This window comes from Temnothorax longispinosus, chromosome 1 (assembly GCF_030848805.1).
Source record: "Temnothorax longispinosus isolate EJ_2023e chromosome 1, Tlon_JGU_v1, whole genome shotgun sequence".
Lineage (NCBI taxonomy): Eukaryota > Metazoa > Arthropoda > Insecta > Hymenoptera > Formicidae > Temnothorax > Temnothorax longispinosus.
The window spans coordinates 5,952,917-5,971,570 of NC_092358.1; the positions used below are offsets into that span (position 1 = coordinate 5,952,917).

Here is an 18,654-nt window from a genome sequence, read left to right on the forward strand (position 1 = left end):
TGCGCAAAGCATGCATAGGAACGAGGAAAACTCACCTGTTCACGAAATATTTTCATTTATTCTGAGCAAAGTACAAAACACGTTTCCAGCTTAATACCTAGCGGGTTACATGTTACATGTGCAAAATTACTTCCGTTCATTGCGCGATCGTAAATAGTCGATGAATCGCGCCGATCGGCGATCGCTCGTATAATTCGAAATAATTTAATTAAGGCAACTTTGTTTTATTACGCTATACATATCATTATCCTCCTCGCGTACGTTATATAATGTATATATTTATATATATATATATTTGTAGATTCTCTCTATTCACCATTCGATAATCATATAAAATCGATTCGACGTGATTAGATTATACGCACGCGATTAACGGCACTTTTCCGCTCGAAAAATCTCCAAAACGTGATACATATATATACGTACTAAATTCTACCCCGACTAGACTAGCAAGCGATCGAGACTTAAAATCGGTTTGCGATTTACGCTGCTCGCGTATTATATATGTACAACTTTCGCCGAAGGCGAAACTTAAGGCGGGAGTTGGGCTGCCGTCGTCGAAGTCGACAAATAAATTAATACCTTAACGATTAGACTCCCAATTTGGCGTCGTCGGCAAACCGAGTCTGCCGATGCACAATAACGTGCCTTGCACGGTGAACGATAAATCGCGCATTCTAGAACTTGTTCTCTAGTCAAGTTTAAAGGATTTTGTTCTCTGGCAATCTCGAGAATTTTTAATAATAATCCTGCACTCAACTTCTATCGTCTACGACGAGCGATTTATAGTCCATTGTGCTTAATTTTCACGTGGCTCTTGGCTACCAATATGTTCCTCTCAACTCCCGTAAATAAATTAATATTGTATAGCCCAAGTGGTTATAAAATACTGCATAATATTTCGATTTTAATGTAGGTAACGATAAAATTCTTGTCGGAGCTACGAAAGAGCTTCGTCGCTATAGTTTTTTCGTATCGCGAATAGAGCTTCTCGCGAACGAAACCTTTGTGCATTACTTTCGCAAGGAATACAATGCATCCGCATTTTCTGTATTTATAAATTGAGATGAGAATATATCGAAATAGTATTCATCTTATCCTTACTGTTTTAAGAGTGTCTGATCGTGAGGATTGAGATCGTGCGAAGATCAAATCGTTTTCTTCGTTGAGAAGAAAAAGGCTCGCTTAGCATTAAAAAAATGAGAAAATATCGAGTACATCACTGTGTCTTAATTCGAGACTAAATAGTGTTATACATACGTAAAATGCTTCTTTATAAAACGATTATATCAAATAGGCACTCGATTGAGATTATTAGCGTCGAGAATATCCTATTTATTGCTTATTACTCGATTGAATTACATATATGAGATTTAGCGATTTGAATTATGTAAGGTAACGTTACGTTCCGTAAAATCAATTTAACATTCGACCGGCAGAGCGTGACGTAATAATTACGACGTTTTCGCGCTGAATGTTTTTTTTTCTAGTTTATGCAAGAAGCCTTGCAATACTGGGTAATACTAATTTCCGCGTTATTACCATATCACGAATTATTGTCTCTTAGCACAGATACGAGCCGTTGTAATTAGGACAAATGATTCGATTTAAATGGATTACGGTTAATAAATACGTCGCGTCGAAATTTCCAAATGGATCAGATGTCCTTGCTACTTAACTCTTCATTATAATGTACTAGATAAGATATCGTCATTAAAAAATTCCAATTGCGTCAGTTTCCTTCGAGAAAAATTTTATAAAAAAAATTAAAAATGAAGTTACTGTCACCAATCAGAACAGTGCTTGGTTTTTACGGACATATTATGATCACAATATATGTTCAATCCATATATGATATGGACATATATGATCACAATCCGGTATACTAAACTTTGTTATTAATTAAGGTATCTCAGTTTGCTAAGGAGAGCAAATGTACATATTGTACGTCACAATGTAATGAAGAGCTAAGTCTTGTGCAAGGTCGTTGTCATCATTATCGACATATTCGCGAATCACAGAGCGGTTTCGAGAGCAGGAGCACTCGGACTGCGCGGCGCAACATTTTGCGTTATTGCGTGTCGCGGGGATTCCGATCGCGCTCTGAATCTCTTGCTGAAGTAGAGGTTCTGCGACGGATTGGTGCTCGTGGGTGTGCTGGCCAGGAATTGGGCTCTCGCCAGTTGGTTGCTGATCCTCCTCGACTCGAGAGCACTCACGGGGTCCTGACTCGTAGATTCGAGCGTACCCTTCGAATACCGTATCGCCGTGCTAGCGATATCGTTTCGAGGCACCAAGGACGAAGTATCCTGGCCGGTTATCGTGGCTTTCGCAGGAGATGCGATTCGTGTAGGATCGTCAGACGTGCTTGTGATTGATTCGTGGATATGGTTATTTTGACTTAACGATTTGATCGCGGTATCGAGATCGAGCTCGTCCATAGACGTCTTTTTCGCCGTTAGTCTATCGTTGTTGAAGTTTGCGGCTTTGTCCTTGTCGGTGACACGCAAGTGACTCGGTAGATCGATGCAGAGATCCAGCTGCCGTCTAGAATTCAGTCTTGAAATGGGAGACGTGTTCTCCGGCGAGGGCTTCATCGCCTTCTCCTCCGCCGCGGTGTCCTCGATTATGGTGGACGAAAGGACGTCGGTTCTCGGGGTCTGAAACCTCCAGACTGAGCGTGGACTCAGGACTTTGGCCAAGGGACTCTGGTGAGCGTTCGGCGACGATTGCTGTTGCTGTTGTTGACACTGCTGGCGCGACAGTTTCAGCTGTTCCGCCGCCGATAGCCGCATGGGATTGGCCTTTACACTCTGTTGAAGGAGCAAACGTTTGAAATCCATTCGTGACGTAGGCGATTGCACCGTAGTCGGTATCTGGAATGGATCGGGTGAATTAACGGAAGAAATAAACTGTGGCAAACATAAATTAAATTGTAGGATTTTAGAAAGATCAGATAAATTAATTTGTATTAAAATAAACATATACTTCATCTTCAATATTAAATGAACTAACGAGAAAAAGAAATCTTTGGTAGGAATTGAAGATATGATTCTTCGAATTGATGATTTTCGGTACTGGCAATTACCTCCGAAGAAGCTTTTTGAGATTCCGGGCTCCAGCTGTGCCTGGTGCCGGCCGGTATTTTCACCAAGGAGCTCATTGATCCGTACGGCGATAAGTTCTCGTTGTCGATTTCATTGAGCTTGAGGTTGAGTTTCTTCTTAGACTTGTGAATCGCAGCGAATAGCTCCTCGTTGGACATGGTGCTCTTGGTGGGCGACAGAACCAGATTGGTCGGCGTCGTTCTGCCGGAAGAGGTCTGGATGGGAGTGCTTCTGCCCGAGGAACTGCTCGTTGGTACCGGCGACGAGCAATTATTGCCGGCGGCGGCGGTCAGAGCTAGACGTTCCGCCACGGTTGGCACCGATCGTCCGTAGTGGCTGGTGGGAGTGGACGATTTGAAGCCGTTGCCGTAGCCACCGTGGCCGATCGGCGAAATTGGATTATTCCTCAGAATATCCGCGTGAGGAGACTTCGTAAGAGGATCGTTGGCGGGTGAAGATGCGAAGAATCGATAACCGAGTGCAGCTTGGTTTAGGGGCGTTGCGAATCTGTGCACAAGACAATGAAATGTTTAAAGTAAGGTATATATAGCAGTAACAGTTACAATTAGTATCAGTTGTTGCAATAGACTCGATGGTTCGCGATTTATACTTTCTCCCAGTCGATCTTTTACATAATAAAGATAAAAATCTAGATAGCTATGATAACTAATGCTCTAGACAATGCCTTGGGCCTTGATAATAAAATTAATATTATTAATCTTTAATCTCTCGATATGTAGATATATATTTATATTTGCTAAAAAATTTATAATTGATTTAGAAGCGCAATTAAATGATAAAAAGAATTCTTTTATCTCTCTCTTCTAACTCTTCTTCCGATCCTTACCTATTTCTAACATCCACGACTGATTGAGGTTGACTCTGCACGAATCTACCTCTCATCTCCCCTTGTTCCAAATTTCTGCTCCCCGCATCCACGTAGGAAACGTATCGAGTCTGCTCGTTCTCCACGGCCGTGACCCTGTGTTGGCCCTGTTTCGCCAGCATGTGCATGCTGCTAAGAGAACCGTGTCCCAGACCTCTGGTGATGTCCGGCGTGACACTACGAGGCGGTTCGATCTCTCGTTGAGGTCTTCTTGTCGGCAGGGTATAAAATTGCTGTTGATTGATATCTCTGGCTGGCGAACAGAGCTGCTGATTCCTCGCGTTGTGCATGTGCACCGTTTGGTAGTTGCAAACTCGTTGCTGATACTCATAGTTCGACATCCTCTGCTGTTCGAGGATATTTTTGCAGTTGTCATATTGTTGAATATTTCGATGAGGGTCATAGATGTCCTGCTTTCGATCCTGCGCGATCGGTTGCTTCTCCTTCTCGAGATATGCTCGCAGATTAGGTGGCTGCGTGTCCTTTAGGATATCGTGGTACTTGTGCGACTTTTGTCGATCCTCGGGCTTCGGTGGGGCTATGTAGGGCGGCGGTTGAACAATCGCCTGCGGCGGTATGGATTCCGGAGGTATGGTCAGTATAGGATTGTCTGCAACAGTTCAGAAAATGTCTTTACACTTCTAGCAAGTGATAGGATAGGACACAAGTGTTTTTCTTAGATCGATTATGATCGATTCTTCTCCCTTTAACTTGATAAAATACAGTATAAGAATTATTATCTCCTAAAAGTCTTTAGATAGATTAATCTTCTCGAAAAGATCATAAAATAATCTTGAAGATTTGTTAGATTTAAAAAAAATCATGCCTATATATTGTAATTGTGATACATTTTATCATATGCATAATTATTTCTTATAATTATAATTATAATTTATAATTGTTATAATTGTTTTGCTTGAGATCTTGCGATTAGAAGTTACGTAAGAAGAAAATTTTGACAAGAGATTATTATTTTATATAAATACAGTAACATACACATATAGATTTGAACATATATTAAAAGTATTTACATGAAGATTATTATCAAAACTGTGAGTGATTAATCCAAGCAAAGCGACCATGTTGCAAAAGCATCACAAACACAAGCATGCGATAAACAAAACGTGAGAAAATCATAATATGAGCGCATAAGTCTGATGTTAATTTTTATACTCAGCCACTTAAATCATTTAATTAAATTTCGAATATATTCAATGAAATTAAATCTAATAGTTAATAACAAATACATGTTAATGTAATTTATGTCTAATATTAAATAATAGACATGCGGATACAACTTAATATATTTTAGAAAAATATAGAAGAATTGTTAAAATGTTATTATACGTAAAGAAAAATTCGTGTCTTTCTCCACATCAAACTTACGCGCAGTACGCCTAGGAAGTTAAAAAAAAAACGTACTCACCAGGTGTATGGAGCATGGAACTATGATATTGTGGGTTACTAGTGCGGGGGTGCCACACGCGCGTGAGGTGCATTTTTTTTCTAAAACTATACAGTATAGGCACATATATGGAGACACATAAAACGAAAAATAATAAACAAAAAAAAACAGGCGGGAACTCAGGATGGTGCAATATTTACAATCAGAGGTGCATATGATGTGTACATGGGTGAGACGAGACGATAGACAGAAAAGAGAGAGAGAAAAAAAAATGACAAAATGCAAGTGCTTTCCAAAAAGAATGACGTCTATTACATACATTCCTAAATCATTAAAATGACATCGTTTTCTTGTGGCGATAGTAATATTGTACTTGTATATGTACAGGGTGCAAGATGCGTCGCGATAACGCATTGCGCGGGAGTACAAAAAGAAAAATGTACATATATACGTGTCTATAATAATAACGTTGCTTACAGCGGGTATGGATCTCTTAACGCTCTACACACATATACACATGTACAGTACACGCTGATAGTGCATGCTCCCCTGCCCAGGTTGTAAGTACGTCCTCGCGATATTAGTTGCAAGCTGATTAATCAACACTGCTGTGTCAGGGTAACACCGTGAGGAATGCGGCGCAAAGCGCGGACTCGGACCTCTCCCGTTCCCTCCCGCGATTTCAATTAACGCATATATGCGGCTCGTTTTATAACCGGTGTGCTATTACCTCGCGTCTCGCGTTATCCCATAAGCAGGCGGCGCGAAGTCGCATAAGCGTGTGATGTTATCGCGCTAGCTAAACGCCTGCGAAGTCGACGTGATAACTATCGTGTGGATTATAGACGCGGTATATTCCCATTACGAGAGCAGTGTTATATCATGGTGAAGGGAGGAGTAATCGTTTCAGACACGTTAATCCTTTATGAAATTTGCTTGATTTTCTCTAGTATGCAATTATCTACATTGCTGCAGCATTATATCAGTATGATCAACATCCCGACGTAGTAGATCAGACTAACTTTCTACCTCGGTTTGGTATATTTAACGTTGGGACAAAAATTTAATGATATTTAATTACGAAATTTGTACAAAGAGAAATATCTATTTTTTTTAATACTTTACGATCGCGCGCAAAAAAAAAAGAAAACGCAAACACGGTGTCACCCTGATCGAGACCCATGATTGCAGCTAAGGGTTTCTATGTACCCACAGTTAGTCCTTGTTAGTGATAGACGCTACTTACAACGAGAGGCGAGCACGCATCTCGAGCAAACATGCGACACGGCAAGTTAAGGCACATTTACGAGGGTTTCACAAGCATGCCGGAATACGAACTGCCGTTATCTCGATTATGGGAGATGACAGCTGTTTTATTACTTGTAGAATATTTAACGATGATCAGTCAATGAAAGATCGGACGTGAAGAACACTCTTCCGACCGAAGGACGGTTAATTTTGTGTCGTTAAACTACTAAGTCACTATCATAAATCAGTTACATCTCAAGTCAAAACTTAATATTTATATATAATTTAGATTAACAACAACAAATATATATATAATGGAAGTTTCTCTTAGATTTCACGGAAATTTCCGATACAATAATAGGCGAGATAAATCAGCAAAGTGTTAAGGTAACTTAAATACAATGACATGATTTTCGTATCGTCAGTATGCAAATGGAGGTCAACAACTTAACTTCGTGTAACGCGCGCTACTCGTCGATCAATCGCGAAGTTGTGAAATACAAGGGGAAGTTGACGATATTATAACTGCGTTACTATGTTGAAACGCGTGAAAATGCACGAAAAACACGTTTTTCTCTTATTGTTATCAACGCGAAAGAAATCACTTTCGTACGTCATCGGGATCACTATATTTTCTACCCTCATTCTCGACTTATCGCTCACAAATGCAAAATAAAGAGCGAGCTGTGCGACGAATTACGCATTTATCGTGAGCAGATAGTAGTTTTATAGGCTATGACTAATCCTCTCCTGTTCTTTTTATATATTTTTATTTCCACTGTATATTTATACTGCGTCGCAAGAAACAGCCACAGAAATTGCGTAAATCATTGTGGCTCGTTACCAATAACAAGGCTCATTAACTTCACCCTGAAAATCATCACAAATCGTCACTGTTTCTAACGACGCAGCAATGTATTCTTACGTGCATAAAGATACGTAGTAACATTAATGAAATATGGATACTGGTAGCAAACACAATTTGGCATAATTACTCACGAGAGTATGCTGGTAATAAATATATAATTATAAACATATATGATAGATCGATGTTTAAACTGGCTATATATAAAAACACGTTGTTCATAAGATGACTTAGTGCTCGTCTCATGCAAAATTCAAAGATCGACAGTAAAGTAAATCATATACGTCTTTGTCACTGGCCATACGTGTGCGATTATACAAGTGGATTAACACAATACTTTCGGCGTAAACAGCTAATTACATAAATTATATATTTGAACGTAATATTTTGCATATCTCTAATTACGTTTATTCTTAACATAATAAATTACGCGAGAACCGCGATTACAGGCCGCTTACAACTGATTTTCGCAACGATTTACATCTATTGTAATCGCATCGACGCGATTTCTTTGCACACCTAAATTGGACGGATCTGTTTTTATTACGTCTCACACTTGAGCGTCTGTATTGCCTGTCATGTGTGTCTGAAAATAGTAGTAAATCAGCGAGGAGATAAAAAAGTTATCTGCATCCCGCGATAAAGTTAAATTCGACGACGAGATTTAGGGTCACTATTTCCAACGTCTGTTAATCTCTTAACCGACGGATAATTTTTCAGAAAAGCGAATATAAATTGGCTATTTTGAAAATAAATCGTCAGTTAGAGGTTAACAAATATTGGAAACAGTGATTCACAACGGTTAATTTCTAAAATAGCTAATTTTTATTTGCTTTTCTGAAAAGATAACCGTCGGTTAGAGATTAACAGACGTTGGAAATAGTGACCCTTACACGTGTTCCGTCCGCATCTCTCTTTCTCTATCGCTCTTACGTTAATTGTTTTGAAACCGAAACGAATTATCTGCGATTTAACTACCGTTATCGAATTTCGGCCGCGATTTTACGCAACGGTATCGCTCGCTCCAAAGTCTCCATCGAGACATCACAGGTCGTCCAAGACTTCGATTATCATACTATTTTTTTTACTCGCCCCACGCGTGTATGTGTATCTGTGCGTTATTGTCGATCAATGCTAATATTATTGTTTACACTTCACGGGAGATCGAGCCGGTGCATGGTTACGCACGCTGATAAAAGTCCGCTTTCGAGATAAGCGCGCACGATTTACGTTGTGCATCCGTTTGTCAAGATGGGCTGTTACGAAGTGCAAGACACTGGAGGAGAGGATCGACCTTTTCATCTCTCTTTCTTTCTTTCTTTCGTGCGTCTTTTTTCGTATTTGCGGCACTTTCCACTGATTTTCTCTCTCTCTCTCTCTCTCTCTCTCTCTCTCTCTCTTTCTTTCTTTCTTTCTCTTTCTCCGTCAGTGTAAAACTTCTTTATAATCGTACGCCAGTTTTGCAATGCCGATAACGAACGCGCGGTCACTCACGTGATGCCGGCACTTAATGTTCTCGAGTGATGTCACTGATACAGTCATGGACTTGACAGACAAATTAACGTCCCATTTGCTCATTTGTACTTCGCGGAATAGTTAATGGGTATTAAAGATGCATCGATAGCACAAAGAAGAAAGGAGAAACATGTGATTTATCGCTATAAAATATCTTAATTTCTTTTTTACATAAAAGAAGATAGAATAAATTGGAAAAGTAATGGATAATATAATGGATAATACAATAAAATTTATTCGTCGATAGGTAAGAAAATGTCCAAAAATTAATGATTGGAGGATTAATGCTTGAAGGATTTTAAAGAATGTTATTTTACGAAATATATTCCAAGCGTAATCAGAGAAATTTTCTGGTGATGTTTAAAAATAAAATTCGTATGATTTGTGTCTCGAAAATAAATTTTCTGTAAATTTCCATAAAATTATCAGTTTACGGTTTACGTAATGGATATAAGTAACCTTTCCTTGAGTATCGCATTACATGTACTGATACAAAATATTTTGGCTCGAAGAAACGAAATAAAAGGAAATAATCAAGTCCGGAGCAGACATATACGACACATGTATACACGATAACATTTCCTTTCTCCTAATCGTGAGCAATTGAAATAATCGCCAAGTAAAAATTCAGGTCCAAAGTGGACAAAAAAGATGTGCAGCACAGAGCATAATTAAATTGACACAAGTGACAGTTGATAAGAATGTAGTGTGTAACGAATATATTCGTAAACTCTCAATTTTTTCATATTTATAATACCTAACATCTTTTCAATCAGTATGCCATAATAATGTAAAATTGAATAGATTCTTTTTACATCTGTTAATACATCTGTTAATAAATGTAAACTTTTCACACACGTTATTCGAGTTTATTAAAATAATATATTAAAACAATATATTGTTTTAACAAAGCGATAAAATGATATATTATACTCACATAATCATAAATATGAAAAAAAGCTTAAAAAAAGCTAATGACAGTAAATGACAGCTTGGAGTTTACGTTAACCCCCGCACACTTGCAAGGATGCAACTTGTAATGCAGACGGGACTGTATAGGCTCAATGACTGTGAAGCGATGCGACGATGATTTTTATGATAATCAACTTACGAGGCCGCCTGGTCGCGATGAAGAGGAGATGTCTCGCCAGCATGTTGAAGCGTTGCCGCGGCGAGCCGGGAGCCGGGCAACTGATCGAGCCGGGAATCGTGAATCGACTTACGACGACCGCGCTGTGTGCTCCGTCTATCAGCGGTATTGCCCCGGCGACTGTCTGTCTAGCGACAAGATTTCCTCTCCGTTTTTGTACCGATAACGTCTTATCATCGCGCCACGCTAAAAACTCGATTTCATTCTGCGGCGAGTCATCCGACTGGCATGTGAGAGACTTTCGAGGATCTTTCGGAAACGGAAAAAAAAAATTGGCCTTCGCCCGAAAGTGATTTTCTTGAACTCGCAGATCGATAAATCGAGCCTTTGGAATAACAATAATCATAAAAGATGATTATATGTCACGGAACTGGCGATCTTGAGAGAACGTGATCGGATCGTGATTAGACGCGACGATTATTCAAAGACACGCGGCTCCGCCCTCTTGCAAAAATGCAAACCGATTTCCTGCGGCACTGCATTTTTTGTTACCAAAGTCGCGATTTCCGAGCGGATTGAAGGGAAAGAGAACTTCGCGGACGGAGGGCGAACGATCTCGCGATCTATTCGACCGGATCGGAGCGTACTGAAGGCGCCGGAACGCGCACGAAAGTATTTCAATCCTCGCGGTGGGGATTTTTGTTTATCGACACCCCGGCCATTATCGTGCCGGGATAAACATCGCGTCTGATGCAATTCGCGTTGCTTATTGAGCCAGCGGCTAATAACGCTGATAAGGGTTAACAAAGTGAGTCTTTAACTGACAGAGAGCTTCGTGGGAGTTTTCCAGCGGATTGCTAAAGCGGAAGATTGCCTACTCTCGCCACCCCGACGCGATAATTTCCTGTTTTCTCCCGGTCGAGGAAAAAATTAAGTTTTAAACGTTTGGCGATTTAATGCCGTTTTATTTAAATCGGAGTCAAATAAATGTAATATGACCGAAAGTTTAATTCATTGGTTCCATTCCGATATAATTCGCTTTAATATATAATGCTCCAATTGAAAAAAATACTATTGCGTTATTTTAAACAAAATGATTCAATTTTATGCGCGACAAGTCTAAACATGAAAGCTTGGAAGAAACTAATAAAATTTCAGAATTCTATATGTTTTGCATATATATCGAGAAGAATTAATATAAGAAATAAAATCACTTGAGGGGGGCACAATTCATTAACAAAAAGTGCAAAAATTAGTCCCTGCTGGTCCTATTAATTTTTTCCAAATGCATTTTGTTTTTATTGATAAAATTAATTAACTCTATAAAATATTCCACACACACGGACTGTCATTTAACGATAAAACTCGAGATTTATCTCCTCGTAAGTATTAAACGCACCGCGGGGATCGTCGGCCGACTCGCAGCTGGAAACATCGGACACGAGTGTCAGATAAGGAAAAACGTGACCGGTATGCGTGTTTCTCTTTCTGTATCTTTGTTCGCGTGCGAAAAAATTGGCAGATCTCGCTGTCGTGATCATCGTCGAACGGTTTGTTTGTTGGTCCCTGCCCCCGTCAATTCGTGAGAGTGACATTACCTCGATCCGTCTTTTACATAATGCGCCGCTATCCGCTGCACCGATATCTCCCCCGCGACTTCTCGCTCCAGTTATATCTGACTAGACCTTGATGATTTCCGCTCATCCTCCGATCTATTTTACGCGATGATCTTACCATGATTTAACACGAGGTATCAAAGTCTCAACGCATCGAAATCATTCTCTGCGGAGTTATCGCGTCGAACCTTTGGCAGCAAAAACGCCGATTTTCGAGATATCGTGATGCTTGCTGTACAAAAGCTCGCGATATTTTATATTCTACTCTTACTAAACAGTATTCTATTTTAACGCAGTTAATTTCTTCTTTAAAGTATTCTTTTTGGAGATTTTATTTCACAAATATTAAAATTAAATAGAAATATCAAAAAGTATGAAATTTTTTCTCTTTAAAAATAAAAATATTAATTTTCCAAATAGTGAAACTCTCTTTTATTGTATAAAAAGTAATTATATTCTATCATAACTTTTTTAACTTCAACTTTCTTTATGAAATAAAATTATAGAAGTGAGATTTAATTGTGTAAATGAATTCTCAAGATAATTTTATATTTATTTATGTCTATGTAAATTACTCATTGAGCTACTATCAGTTACTAATAGAAAGTTTGAATTATTCTGAAGAAGCAGACTCGAAAGAGAGTCCTAGTACAGATGTACTCGGTGCTTTTAGCCATAAGACATGTTATCACGTATTACCATACTCTCCAAGTGTGTGATAATTATTCTCCATTAAATCCACATTCGTTTGTTTTTCTTAAGCGCGACTCAACTCATATCAGAGCTTGCAGTAGTCGCGTGCATTATCATTCCCGCTTCATATCAGTATTGCAAAACTAGTATTGCACACTAATGCAATGTTCTCTAGTCTCTACTAGATTTTTATGTCGTTAATAGAATACTTAGCGGAAGTACTTTAATTAGTACTCGCGCTTAGATCTGAAGTTTTTATAGAACCGATAAGACTTCGATAAAGAGAAACTTTAAATAATTAGAAACTTTAAATAATTAAATTTTTGATCTCGTTTTAACTTCATATCGGTATTGCAAAAGTTGCTGAACTGTATCGCTGACGCGATTACCAGATTTCTGTATCGTTACTAGAATATTTGAGCACCCTAGCCGGTTCTAGGTCCGAAGCCCTCGGTCTAGGACTAGTTGGTATCGATTGAACAGGTACCGTTACATTATTGTCGAAGGTCATGTTATTACCGACCCGTGGCTCCGGACTAGAGACCGTCTCGGGATAGTTGATCCTCTCCTTCAGCAACTCCTCCTGTAGCTCCTCGGAGGGCGTCCTGCAAATCTTGGACGACTTCTCTGCTTGATTGCTCGCGGATAATTTCTTGATGAACATGATCGGACTGTTCGCCATACGATAACTCTCGCTACGTTTCACCTTACGATCTGTTCTGTCGCCGCGCGATGAATCGGAGTTTTTAGCAGCCTGATTATCTAATTCTGTACAATCGACAGTCGTGCTCTTATCGACAGTGTCATCATTGAGCGCCGTATTCACATTTTGACTATCGGAATTAGATTTTTTCCTACAGAAGCTCGGAGTATCGAGATCCGAGACCAATAATTTCCTACCTAATTTGGGCGTGTTACCGGTTGCTCTCAAGATCTTCGGGTAGAGACCCGATTTCTCAAAGTCTAGTCGCGAGTTCGCGGGATTAAGATCGACAGAGTGATTGACTTTGGACGGAGCGATCGCGCGAACGTTTGTCTCGACAGCGTCGCCGTTGAGCTCCGGCGGACGGTTCTCGTCGCGATCAAGTTTACGCTTTGTCTGTCTGTCTATCTGCGAGCCCCCGTGACAGAGCTTGGCTTTATCTACGGATCTGTCCGGCTCCGGGAGTTTGTTGCACGGTGCCAAAGCGAGAGTCGGACTGCCAAGGGACTGCCTAGACTCGTCCATAGAGCGTGACGTAGCGGTCGCAGTGCGTGATGCCTCTAATCTACCAGTGCGGCAATCGCGGTGCTCGTCAGTGCTGGACGTCTTACCTTCGTCGCCTTGCACGTTGACGTAAGCCCCGCGGACCTGTCTGTGGGGACTGGTCGGGCTCGTGGGACCGACCACGGTCGTCGGCGTGCGCACGTAATCCGGATTGGTCGCGCGATCGGGACTTCGCGCCGCTCGAATGATTAGCTTGCCCAACTGAGGTGACGTCGGCGGTGTGGTCCTGATGTTCGCAGCGTCCACAGCGTCGACGTTCTTCGTAACGGCGCGGATGTTCGGTATCGCGCGATGAAGCAACGGCGACGGACTCGGTGACACTCCTTCCCTGACGAAGGGACCTGGACATAGATGTGTTGCGTGAAAATCCGAACTTGATGTTTCAATAATCAGTTAAAGATTGTCTGATAATTAATTTTATCAATTAGTTAGTTTTATCAGGATCTTTTTTAAGCGGTCGAAATTTATGTTGGAAACAAAAAATGCTATTAGTAATTTAATATAATTTAATAAAAATTGCAGGCTTAAGCTAAGTTAAAATTTTACCGAAAAAACTTCTTATTTTGATAGGAAGAGCAATGTTGAATAATTGAAATAATAATTGAGATACCTGGATTAAATGTCGTGTGCGCTCCCTTTCTTCTCTTCAGACTATCGGACGAGTAGACGACTTTACCCTCGGAATCTAGAGTGACTCGGGCACCCTGTCTCTTCCTTTCCAACGACGAATCCGGTTTCTTCGGCAACTCGCTCAAACTGACGTATTCCGCGTCTTTCTTGAAGATATCGGAATTGGCGTAGGTGGTAGTCGGTCGGACGGCGGTCATGCCTGATGACGACGACGACGTTGATGATGACGATGAAAGCGGGCCCGCGGGGCGTTTGTCGTTGTTGTTCCTCACGTCGGCTATGGTCACATAGTCGCCGGAGTCTGCATTCGACAGCTCCTGCACGGCTCCGTTCTTCGTGGCGTGCTTCTTACCCGGAAGTACGCCACGAAGCTTGCCCAGAACTCCGCTCAGTGGACTGATCTTGATCGACGACGACGACGACTGGCCTGTCGTCGTCGGTCTGTCGTTATTGGCGGCCGCCGGCAATACTTGTACGGTGGCATAGAGATTCTTGTCCTGGCCATTGATCACCTCCATCTTGGACGTGCCGACAGTGGCAGACATTAATATCGAACCCCCACCTTGAAGTTCAGTCCTCCTCGTCGGTTCGTTCGTCTTCTTCTCGTTCTGGTCCGTCTCTTTCGCGTGCTCGTCATCGGATACGGGTGGCGTGATCACGCACATCGACGGAATCCGACTAGTCGTGATTGCCGTTTTCGAGCGAATCCTCTCGATTCGCTCGCAGCCCTCCAGATCGCTGGACTCTGAATACTCAAATTCGGAGCAGGAACGTCCGGTGCAAGCTGGACTCGAAGCAGATTCAACGGGAGACGAGGATGTGTTGTGACCACTGTCAGGTGATTCGCCGCCGTTTTGATTTTGACCATGAACCTGTTGACAGAATTGAATATATTGAAAATAGAGACGACAGAATAGGCGCTTATACAATTACTTCCTACAAATATTATACGAAGTTTCTTACAAGAACATTTAAGAATTTTATGAAATATAAAAAGTTAATTTTTATTATTGTAAATATTTTAATAGAAAAATTGATGTTAGCTTTTTTATATTAATTTAATCAAAAACATAATCTTAACTAACTCACAGATTTTACAGTAGAAGAAAGAATAAAAATTAATTAAAATCCGATATTTGTCTATATGCACGAGGTGCTGGCGTTATATTATTAAATATTAACATATAATTTATATAAATTTCATTTTTTACGGAAAATTCAATATTAATTAATCTTATGTCTATTCAACTTTATTCCATTTTTATAAGGTTTTTAAAATCTCTCTTAATAAATTAATACTCAATTTAATTTTATTTCGCTATCTCGCCTATCTTTTATCGCAGCTAAAAGTATTGACCCTTGAACTTACCATAGCAACAACTGTGAGGCTGGACTTGCGCTCGGGAGGCGGTGGTGCCATAAGTGCGGTGCAAACCGTTCCGGCCGAGCTGGTCGTTGTGGAAGTTGATCCTCTGCCAAATAGTTCGTATTCGTTCTCGACAATCGGCGAGGTAGGATCCGAGCCAACGTCGTTAGTCTTCGTCAAAGGACTCTGCGGCATGAGTTCCTCCTCTCTAAGAGTTTTCAAGCCTGAGTCCATGTGAAATGAAGTGTAATATCCTTCCGTGTCACAAGAGTACACCGACGACGTTTCGCCATCGTCGGAAAAGGGTACCACCGTGATATCCTGTATGATATCCGGTGTTAAGGTACCTTCGGAAGTTACCGAGGATGAAGCTGAGGTGTCCCTTCCCTTCAATCGCCTCATGTGACTTAAGGAAGTGGAGGACGTGCCGATCGAAGCTGTCGTCGTGGATCTGAGATAATATATTCGAGTATATTAAACGAATGTAAATTTTTCCTCAAGTCTAAAACAATCTCTTCGCGATCTCTGATTCAGAAGATTAAGGCAAATCTCAATTCGCTGGAATAATCGAAATTTAATTGAATTTCGTACGAAGTTTAAATAACTTCCGTAACTAATTTTCATAACAGAATACATAAATCGTTCTGCTAGGTACACTCAAATATCTAGGATCCATCTTAAAGGTCTGCTGTAATTTTTAGTTAATTAATGACCGCGTTGGAAAATATTCAATTGCCTGTAAAACTAAGAAAATATATAGAACTTTCGTAAATAATGGGACATTGAGATAATCCCTGTTCGATTTCTTCTTCTTACCTGGGCTGATGCGTGGTGGTGGTAGTCTCGCTGCCGATGCTGGCTCTTCCGCTCTCGGATGAAGCGCTCCAGTTTCCGGAGCTCGAGTGCGGTGCGTCGTCGCGGTTGCTGCCCTTCCGTCGTTCTCGCCTCTGGGCGGCGCTTTCGCGTAATTTCACGCTCGGCTGTTTGTTGTCCGTGCTCGGTACCGACACCGGTATGCTGGCCGTGCTCTTGCCGCTCGAGCTGGACGAGCTGGGCTTCCTCTCGTGCGACTTGTCCCTTCTGCGTCTCGTAGTCACCGTCTCGTAAATATTTATCTCCTCCGGCGATCTCGTTTGACCCTGTGTCTGCTCGGTCCTCTCCGCGCTGACCATCGTCGATTCCTGTTGCGGTTGCTGCTGATTCGATTTCGGACTGATCAGTTTCAGTCTGGACATGCCCCACGCCTTCAGCGTGTTGAAGTGCGACTTCTTTTCCGTGGGTGAGTCCTTCTTCGTGGACCCCAAGACGTCCGTGCTCGCCGAGCGATGCGCTCTCGGCGTGGCGCTTGGCAGCGTCTCCTCGGGCTCCTCGCCAGTCGTCTCCCTACAGCGATAAATAATCTCAACGACGTGAATATGAGGCGAAATACTGTAGTGAGTGCGAGTTTCCATCGCGCTTTATAAGAAACGACAGATTCACGCGCGAGCATGCTACGATTAATCACGGATAAACCGTGATACACGATGACGATTTTGTTACAGATTTATTATTCGCGTATATTTCAATTGATACGTAAGTTAGATTATGTTAGAGTCTGTGGGAGGTTTCGCGTGCGATATCGCACGACAACGATACGGAGATGATCTGAAACTATTATCACGGCAATGGGAGTAGTACAAAGGTATAGAGTAAGGAAGATTCTTCGTGCTTGGACGACTGCGAAAATATGAGCGCACTTTATCGAGCGTGACAAATCGCCGACTATTTTCGAGGTACAGATCTCTGGATCCGCGCGTCCTTATAGTAACAGAACCGCTGCGATGTATCCGAGCAAAATGTATACTCCTTAGTTATACGAGTATATTTATCATGCCGTAAAAGTTGAAGGAGTCGAGCGTTCAGCGAATGGTCCATTAATCCCATCAATGATAGCGTTTCCTGGTAATCCTTTTTTAAACGACGATGAAAATTTATCTTTATTATATACGGATTGTAAATCGAACAACTTGAAACAGTTACTTTCGCGAAACGTGAAACAATGAAGGATCGACAATATCATTTTAATTCCGGAGTTTAAATAGCACGTATAATAGTACTTCATAAAGCAGAATTTTAATTACATTAATTTGGAATACGAAATATAGAAAATAACGGAAAACCGTTTGCTCACACAATCCGAAATTGTAGTAACTAAAAGAGTAATGAGTAAAGTAGGGGAGAGAAGTTCTGAAAATTCTTCAGTTTGGAATTAAAGGGTTAACTATGGCAACACACTAACCCTCCGATAGCTTGTCGAATCTCCTTCTGATCGGTACCGGCGATCGTATTTCGTCTCTTCCCTCTCGGCCTGCGTGGCCGCGATCTCCTCTTCACCGTCGTTTCCTGAGTTTCTGGCCCTGACAGCAAGGACCTCCTCCTCATCGACATTCTTTCGAAACCTCGTCCGCTCACATCCACCGCTACGATTTCCGCCGGGAATCTACGATGAAAGCGTACATTTCGGGATCACAATAGAGAGCTTGTCGGTCTGCCATTGATACAAAACTGAATGGACCCGGAGGAAGAGCATATCAAGTCGCGTAACAGGAAACCGTGTGACAGACTTTTGACTTGTCACGCTTATATGTATTAGTTTATATATAAACCATGTAAGATTGCATTAATTTGGCGGGAAACTTCTCATAAATTGCTCTATAAATTAACGATTTCCAATCTTTTTTGCTAATCTTTGCCAATCTGTTTTCTTTCTCTAATGTTAAATCAATAACATTTGCATTAATTAGATATTGAAATACACGATCATTTTTTAAAATACAGTTAAAAATGCATTACATCAAATTTTCTAAAATATTTAATCTTAATAATTAAATATTTAATCTTTCCTAAAATAAAGGATCTATTATTATGTATCCTTATACAAATAAGAATCTAAAATCTAATGACAGTGAAGAAATATGTCGAAAATT

At 40.8% G+C, this 18,654-nt stretch overlaps 1 protein-coding gene across 2 annotated transcripts in view; it reads right to left on the reverse strand.

Moving 5' to 3' along the window:
• Positions 1-38: 38 nt before the first annotated feature.
• The window catches only part of Gukh (NHS actin remodeling regulator GUK-holder), a 79,976-nt gene continuing 61,360 nt past the window's right edge, over positions 39-18,654 (reverse strand). Inside the window, exons 5-12 of one of the 2 annotated variants that reach the window (XM_071774812.1) lie at positions 17,967-18,167; positions 16,505-17,071; positions 15,692-16,139; positions 14,303-15,194; positions 13,740-14,033; positions 3,955-4,603; positions 3,089-3,614; positions 39-2,813 (exon numbers count right to left, since the gene is read on the reverse strand). In XM_071774812.1, coding sequence (XP_071630913.1) covers positions 2,016-2,813; positions 3,089-3,614; positions 3,955-4,603; positions 13,740-14,033; positions 14,303-15,194; positions 15,692-16,139; positions 16,505-17,071; positions 17,967-18,167 — 4,375 coding nt within the window. In that variant the 3' untranslated portion in view covers positions 39-2,015. Of the gene's footprint in view, positions 2,877-3,088; positions 3,615-3,954; positions 4,604-13,739; positions 14,034-14,302; positions 15,195-15,691; positions 16,140-16,504; positions 17,072-17,966; positions 18,168-18,654 lie in introns of both variants that reach the window. The other variant, XM_071774803.1, reaches the window with a different exon arrangement.